The sequence below is a fragment of the Triticum dicoccoides genome, chromosome 2A, assembly GCF_002162155.2.
Source record: "Triticum dicoccoides isolate Atlit2015 ecotype Zavitan chromosome 2A, WEW_v2.0, whole genome shotgun sequence".
Taxonomy (NCBI): Eukaryota; Viridiplantae; Streptophyta; class Magnoliopsida; order Poales; family Poaceae; genus Triticum; species Triticum dicoccoides.
Window position 1 is genome coordinate 12,239,681 of NC_041382.1, and position 9,014 is coordinate 12,248,694.

Below are 9,014 nucleotides of genomic sequence, written 5' to 3' on the forward strand. Positions count from 1 at the left end.
TATAACTGTTTCTACCATCATCTTGCTACATAACACAAAAGAACAACAAAATGCTTCTAAAAGAAATAGAATGTGGAACATCAACACTAATACTAATTCTGATTTGGGCACACATTATTGTCTATGAATGTTATTTCACCTTTCACCCTCTTACACGGCATTTTTGTACTACAAAATTACTATCGCTGCCACCTCAAACTGATGGTCTTCATCCTGTCTTTCCCTATTCTAAAGCCTGGAGTATAATTAAACCATCCTACTAACCGTTCCTCCTGATGCAACCAACTATTGGTTGTCCCATGTTCCAAAAGCTATGCCGCTAGTTAATTACTTTTGCACTAGCTAGGAGATGGAATATGGTTATCTACATTCTACAAGGTAGCATCGTTGATACACACAGCACAAGGCAGCTTTCTGAGTTGCATCAATCAAAAACTGATCTGACTCATAAGCCAAATTTTGCCGCATCAACTGTAGCAACTGATCTGCCTCCCGAAGTTTGAAATTGACACCTAGAATAACACCTTTTGAATCATCAGGAATAAAGGTTGAAGGAGGCGAGTCGGAAACTCTGAAACCAATTTGCAACCGGCATATTCAGATGAGTTGCAGTCGGAGAGAAGCACGACGGACTGCGACTCTGCCTGCATTGCGACAGCAGCGCCCTGCTGACGCCGTATCTTCTGACAGTGCCTCGCTCCAGTCCAGTACATTTTGGCTAGGACCGGGCACAGACATACTGGTCGGCATTGGGCAGCGCCTTACTTCACAGCTAGTCTGGCCTCCCTGATTGAAAGGAAACTCTGAATCTGTTTCATGTGTGATTTGATTGTTTTATGCGCAGTTTGTCCAGAATTTAACTTTTGTTTAGGGGAGTCCAGAATTTAACGAACCCATGATGCAATGGGAGGGAGTGTAACACCCTACACAACCCTGGATCACATTGGCACTGGTGTTATGCGCTGTTGTACGTGGGCAGTGGGCCGAGTCGACATGGCCTGGTGGCACTGATCATAGCCTACAAAGCATCACAGAAGCATAACAGAGAGATCAAACCGAAGTCAATTGGCTGAAGCCTTCTTCTTCCTTGTCTTTTTTTTTTGCGATCCATACGAGAGATTCACCTCTTGCTCTTCTACGCTTGATTCTGTGCTCTTCCCATCCTTGATTCTCTCTCTGGATTGTATCCCCTTGTGAACCTTGGTTTGGTGAATCTATTCATACACCGGGAACACTTGTATCCAATGATTTCTATTGTTTGGTATCAATTTGTTACGTCCTGATCTAGGGTCGTGACAGGGAGTTGAGAGTGAGACCCAGTGTGAGCATGATAAAATTTGAAATAATTGGCCTATGATCTACTGGTACATACAGTGCAGGTCATACATTTCTTGGAAAATGCAGTGTTAAACCATCATCTGTCACGTTAAAGAGGAGGTTCCAGATATTGTCTTGTATAGGCCGTTGCCGCATCTTTAGGTTGTTAGGAGTTGTTATCCCGAGGGACTGTAATGCAAGTCTATCCTCTATTTCCTTGTATCCCAAAATGTAACTCCAACAACCCTCGGTATGCATATCAGGGATAGGCCCCTGCCTATATAACATGAAGGCGCAGCCATGATCATGGCACGACGCTTACCACAAGTTTCACATGCAGTTATAGCAATTGTTACAGGCCACGATTAGCGATGCAATCGGGTGATCACAACAAGTGAACTTAGTAAGCCTAGGACAATGTGGGAGATGGCTGATCAGCGATAACTGATTCTTGCAGTAAATTTAGGGCTGTGACCTCTGCTAATTTTTGCTTCAATCTCACACCCGCCCGATCTGTAGCTAGAAGAATAATCAGCATCGGAAATGATGTACATAAGCTGCTCCAAGTTCTTTTGAAACCAGTCGACGTCACTGATCCCACAATAAGCCTGCACATGTTCACAATAAAAGGGGTTATATATTCGTAAGTGCCTGAATTTTTCTTAAATCCCAGTTAAGTTTTAAGCCTTCCAATCAACATCCAACCATCCTCATCTCTAAGTCACCACATATATGTAACCTACAAACTTAAAGTTTCCCTGATGCTTGACTAAATTTGCAATCTTTCAAATACTGCAGTTTCAGGCTAATTAATGTGCACTTTTAGGTGACTGAGACTTACAAAATTCCAAGCAACTAGGAAGTAGAAAAACTATGGGCGTGTCAAATCATAGTTGATAGTAATTTTATTAAATACTCTATCCATTCCAAAATAAGTGTCTCAACTCTCCCCTTTTGTGGGCAAAAACTGAGCTATGCTTTATCTTAGACTATTCCGGGATCTGTGGCCCGTTGTACTACTGAGTACTGACTCATGGGTTGTACGTTTTAAACATTGTGTGGATGCTGCCTAGTGGCTTTATTAATTTAAAGCCGGACGCTTCTAGCGTCTACGTTCCAAAAAAAAAAACTTTGTACTATCTAGAAACTACAAAGCGAGCCTTAGAATCTTCGATATAAGGGGGGTATTGGCATATCTGAGATAATATATGTAACTTCAGCTTTAGAAATGTGCAACTGTATGGTTGCACATTCCAAACACTAAATACAAGTAGAGAATTTTTTTGAGGTAAATACAAGTAGGACATTATGCATCATACCAGAGAGATAATCATTAAGGCTTCCATTTTGCATATACTCGAAGCAAAGCGCCCTATGTGTCACTTCACCAAGAACCATTTTCCCATTGTATGGCACATACTCCCACCGATTGCAATAGCCAACTAAACGCACAACATTCTGGTGTTGGAGAATTTCAAGGTTGTGATACTCCTTCTCAAATAGCTCATCATCAAGTCCTAGAATGGGATGAAGCATCTTCACAGCAATCTTCTCCCCATTCGCACGCAATCCCTATTCAATGTCTCACATGCTTGGTTTAATTTTCTACTAATGTAGCGATATATATGACAGGTGTAAATCACAAAATGGTACTCATGTTTGAATATGTGGTGACGCAAATCCTCTACTGATATACAATGTTTGTTGCACGACAGATGATCACAAAACAGTGCAAGATCTGACACCCAAGTGAATAGTTGCGAAGATCAATAGAGACCAAAATACAGTCTCATCTGTCCTCGGTATGCACCTAAATAAATTCGCATGAATAATTTTCTTTGCGATGGATGCAATTGCACTTCAAGCAAGTAACGGATTATATTTTCCTCAATAGTAGATACAAATGAAGCGGACAATGATTTGTTCACCATATAATGTGAACTGTGTCTTAATTCACATGCCTGGTGCTACCGCCTGCACTAACTGCATGAAATTGTTTTTGGAAACCATATTAAGCGTACCAGATAGACTTTTCCGTATGTGCCTCTGCCAAGTTCCTGATCCTCAGAGAACCCATCTGTCATCTGTTCCAATAAATGGTATGCTATACTGGGCACCACACTTGCATGGTCCATGTTACTGTTTCCTGGGGTGTTTTGCTCCTTCATCCGCCACTGAGTAAGGTGGACCCAGCACTGGTAGTTGAGATGCATAATTGCATATGACAGGACTGAACCCCATTTAAAATAACCAGCTGGCCGAAACAAGGCTTAATTATACAGGGGCACACACGGTGGTCATTACACAATTAGCATCTTCGAGATCAAGGTGAGTTTTTGGAATCCAATGTGAAGTTTGCATGTTGAAATGAGCTGTAAGAAATTAGGAATACAATAGCAGATAAAGCTTCTTGGACAAATAAGTACTAATTTGGAGATGAAAAAAAAAATGCTAGACACCTCTAGCTCCGGGGGCTCAGCACGCGAAATGCGTCGAGGAGGCGGTCCTTCACGAGATGCTCTGGCTCTTGGAGCATGGAACAAGGACTGCATCGTGGTCGCCGCCGGGAAGAAGCATGAGGCAGCAGGCTCGCGCGACCCACCTACAACGCGTCACGCGGCATGAGACAGTGCATAGGTTGTCGGGTGGATTTCTTGGGACGGATCCGGGTGAAAACTTGTTCTTCGGTCGTTGGCCGGAGCCAATGATGACGATGCCCTTATCATCGTTTCCTTCATGAAGGCATCATCGAGGTGAAGCTCCCAACCCCACCCAATACCTCCGAGGGAAACCCTAGATCAGCTGATCGGATGACGGCGGCATTCATGTGTCGTTACCCCCTTGGGGGCGGCATTCTTGGAGTTGCACTCGGGCTCGAGGGACCAGCGGATGGCTTCTTCGGTGGAGCAGTGTTTATTTCTACATATTCATGGAGGCGGTTCTCGGGGAGGCTTGGCGTCAGATGTGTGGCGATGGACACGCGCAGGAGGTTGGCGTTGTCTGGCGTCGTGGTGGCGTCGATGGCAGAGAGGCCTGACAAGGTCGATACGTCAGTACATGCTTTGAGGATGGATCGAGGGAAGACGGAGGTGACGGCCCTTTGCAGCGTGTGCGTGTGGTACTCACTGAGAGTGCGCCAGACCGGAGTGTTATCCAGTCTCGCCTATGTGGCTTGGTATGGGGCATCCGGCGTTAAATATTAGGCTTTTGTGCGATGTCTGTTTGGTATTTGGCCCCGGACATTCGGCACACCTTCATCAAGAGAATAGGAGTAGCGACAAGTATCGTCTAGATGGTGGCCTCGGACTTACTGTTGTATTTCTTTGTAAAGTTTTTGTGAATAATAAATAATATGGCCGCATGCATCTCCCAGATGCAGAGGCCGGGGGTGATTCCTCCTTTTCAAAAAAAAATGTCAGGGTTTTTTTTCGAAAAAAAACATGGCAATGTTTTCTTTACAAACATGGCAAATCTTTCTTTGTAGCATGACAAATATATATGTTTTAGCATGAAAATTCTCAAGTGCTCCCTGGGACTGGTTTTTTGAGGGAACACTCCCAAATGGCGGCGTTTGCTCGAATGACCTCCCATAGCAAACAATAGTCCACTCAGCTGACCTCCCTCAGCTGTCGTCGGCGCGTTATTGGGGTCCGACTGTTACATCCATGTACCAAGCAGAATCTAGATTTTACGCACTACATTTACAGTGTTGGTTACCTTATTGTAATCAAACACATTCTATATGGATGAAGTTTCAATCATTCATGTTTCTAGGTGCTGCAGGCAGTTTAACAATGCTGCATTGAAATAACTATTTTTTTCCTCTCAGAGCGACAGAAGAAGATCTCGTCCTATAAGCCTGCTGGTGGAAAACAACCACAATATGGATATTAATTTCCAATTGATTCAAACTATTACAAACAATTTTGCAGAGGATCAGAAGGTTGGCAGCGGTGGGTTCGGAGATGTTTACAGGGTATGATCGACTACTCGTTGTATTTACTATGATTAGTTCTCAAATTTGTAATCACGGTCTATACAATGACAAGTGGTCGACTAATTGTCATATTTTCCATCTGTACTTCTCACATCTATAATCACGATATGTGCCATGACAAGTGGTGATTTTATCAGGCAATTTATAAAGGGGAAGAGATTGCCGTGAAGAAGTTTCACCCCTTGCATGGACTCGATGATAAGCAATTCGCCATCGAGTTCTGCAACCTTAGTAAGGTACGCCATCAAAATGTGGTGCGGCTAATTGGCTACTGCTACGAGTCTCGGCACAAATACATGGAGCTCAAGGGGGAGCTTGTTTTCGGACAAACGGTGGAGCGAGTGCTCTGCTTCGAATATATGCAAGGCGGAAGCCTCGATAAACACATAAAAGGTAACCTATAGTAGTGCAGATGTAAGCATCTTATATGTAGAGGTAGGATTTCAACTTTTCTTTAGTTGTTTCATCTTGGCACCGCTCTGATAATCAATAGAAGTATCCCTTATCTTCAAATATATATATATATATATATATATATATATATATATATATATATATATATATATATATATATATATATATATATATATATATATATGGTCAACAATGGGCTAAATATATTAGTTTTCCTATCAAGATGAATGATTCAATAGCCTATTTTATATGCATCTTTCTCTACTAATCGTAGATGAATCTTGTGGACTTGAGTGGCCCACATGTTACAAGATTATCAAAGGGACTGGTGAGGGACTGAATTACCTGCACAGCTTGCAGGGAAATCCTATTTTCCATCTGAACTTAAAGCCTGGTAATATTTTGCTGGATAGAAGTATGACGCCCAAAATTGCAAATCTTGTTTTTTCAAGACCTGTTGCTTCAACAGATAATCACGACAGAACACTGTAAGTTGATGGTTCATGTTGTAAGCCAGTTATTTTGACAGCTTTTGACCAAAATTTTCCTTGTATGTTATTAATTGACCATATCAAAGCAGTGGGTTCATGCCACCGGAGTTCGTTGATGGTGGCGATATATCAAACAAGTTTGACGTGTTCAGTTTGGGCGTCATAATGATAAAAATACTCGCTGGAAATAACGGCTATTACAGATGTTCTAAGATGTCCCCCGAACAGTTTTTTGAGCTTGTAAGAAAAATCATCTCTGTTTCGAATGAACATACCTAGGTCTCTTTCACATTGTATACACGTGTTTGTTTAATTCTTTTGGCATTGCCAACGATCTAGTATCTATGTAGGGAGATTTATGCATGAAATTTGCACGCAGGTAACTCAAAACTGGACGAAAAGGTTGCAGACAATGATGAGCTATGCATCACTCAAAGAGGACATCCTACGAGTGAGGACGTGTGTTGAGATTGCATTAAAGTGTGTCGCCATGGACCAAAATAAAAGGCCTACCGTGAAGGAAATTGTTCATGAACTGGAGGAAGTCGAAGCCAATATCACAATAATGTCACAGCTAACTGTGCAGGTATGTACGATGGATGTTGAGAATTTATATGTGCTCCGCAATTTCAAAATGAAAATGGAATCATTTAAGATACTACCTCTATGATACTTTCCATTATAAAGATAGTAACATAGACTAGTATCATATGCATGACACTGTTCTAAGTTACTCCTCACTAAGACTAGCCTAATCTCTCCTCGATTTCTGCGCCCCTAACCACATGACAAATTTAAAGTGTCTTACCCTTTCAATTCACACTACCTAGCTCTAATTCCTCAAACGGATCACATTATAGAATGCAAAGCCAACCCAGCCCCAACATCCCACACTAATAAATTTTATATCATTAAGGCATGCTAGTTGATTAGTCCTCTCCTGTTGTCTTGCATGGACATTTTCTAAGGTCGTGCCTCATTCACGCGGTTGATGGTGTTTCATGATTGTAGCAAGGTTCTCTTGCATCTCTCTAGCTAGCCCGCAGAGGGCACCCCGCACCTTTGACATGACTAGGAGGGCGGTGCTACGTGCTCGTGTATTAAAACAACAAATATATTACATGTATTATCGACAGTTTTGTCTAATATTGAAGTAAATATTTTTTATGATATAACCTCAAAGTTAATAACACATAGTACTAACATAAATCCCTTATTAATTGAAGGAGTATTTCTTTGTTGCAGACAGGATCCGAGCGACACCAAGTGTCGTTACAACATTTGAAAGATATCAGAGAAAATTTCTCAAGGGAATGAATAATTGCTAATTGATGTTTTGGTGTGGTATATAAGGTATAATGTTAATGTGTATATGTTTTCCCCCTCAAATATGTAACCATACTATTTTGATATAAACCAATATCCATATAAATCAGAGACTTTAAATAGGGACTGCTACAAAACGGGGAAGTGGTTGCAGTGAAGATGCTTGTGCAGTCAACACCAAAATCACAGAAGCAATTTAAGAATTTGGTTGATCTTCTTATGACACCGAAGCACCCAAATGTAGTGTGATTGTTAGACTACTGCTATGAAACACAACCTTTCCTTATGCCTTAGAAGGGCAAAGTCGTTCCTACTCTAAACATTGAACTCTTGCTTTTCCTGTAATGTATGCCTAATGGTAGTTCTTGTTTATCTAAGTTTCATTAATTTTTGAGTCAGTATTTGGTGGATCAAGTTTGCAAGCATCATAAAGTCTTTCCTGTTGAAACCGTAGCCACCAAATTTGTTTTGGGGGCAGTGTGACTCATGACATCTGACGATCGATTGTTAATATGTTGTGAAAAGGAGAGATCTAACAAATGAACATACTATAGACCGCTTATTTATCGATCTATATATCATGTCTTGTTGTCTATCATTGCTTGACACATGGTAGGTTGAATGGTGGCAAGTTTGAAATCGTTTGGTTGTTGATGCACATGCATAGATCATATAGTGTGTGCACCTACACGCACTCTGACGGGCATCACACATACAACACATCGACACATGCACACACTCTGAAATGGACACATGCACATACATCTAGAGTTACAAACACACAATGCATCTCTCGTCTCCATCTTGTTTCGGCTCTTCTTCAATTTAGCTATCTGATGATTCAGCCGGGGCTCCTTGCCTTGTTACATGTAGGGTCTAACACTCTAATGACCCTGCCAATAAGTCAGGCTCCATGCATGCCTTGTGAACGTGACCTCTATCATTATAGAAGTAAAAACTCATGTGCCGAGGCCAATAACACTCAATTCGTGTTAGTCTTGTCATTAAGGGTTGCATTTCTGTTATTGGCCATGTGCCCAAGCTCGAGCTGGGTGGAGGATTGAGCCTATACTCATGGAGTTCTTGTGGCGATGAGGGCGCTGAGCTCATCATGTGATCGATGCGCTACTGTGGTGGCTATATGAGTCGTTGATTTTGAGAAAGCTTATGATAAAGTCAAGTGGTCTTTTATTCAACAAACTCTCAGAATGAAACGCTTCTCTACCGAGGGGCATTCCCTGGTTCATAGCTTCGTTTCCGGTGGGAGTGTAGCCATTAAGGTCAATGATGACGTTGGCCGCTACTTCCAAATGAAGAGAGGATTGAGACAAGGTGACTCATTATCGCCCATGATATTTATTATAGTGACTGATATGTTAGTTGTCATCATTGAGCGTGTAAAGGTTGATGGCCAAATTAACGAGGTCGTTAATCATCTAGTTGATGGTGGACTTTCTGTCCTTCAACAT

General features: G+C 41.7%; 1 protein-coding gene across 1 annotated transcript; it reads left to right on the forward strand.

The window, feature by feature from the left end:
• The first annotated feature begins 5,200 nt into the window (after window positions 1–5,200).
• Window positions 5,201–6,918, forward strand: LOC119357405 (putative receptor-like protein kinase At4g00960). Its single transcript, XM_037624376.1, has 6 exons — window positions 5,201–5,293; window positions 5,452–5,707; window positions 6,003–6,216; window positions 6,309–6,459; window positions 6,599–6,805; window positions 6,907–6,918. Exons 1-6 carry the CDS (start codon window positions 5,201–5,203, stop codon window positions 6,916–6,918), a joined length of 933 nt encoding a protein of 310 aa, XP_037480273.1.
• The last annotated feature ends 2,096 nt before the right edge of the window (window positions 6,919–9,014 follow it).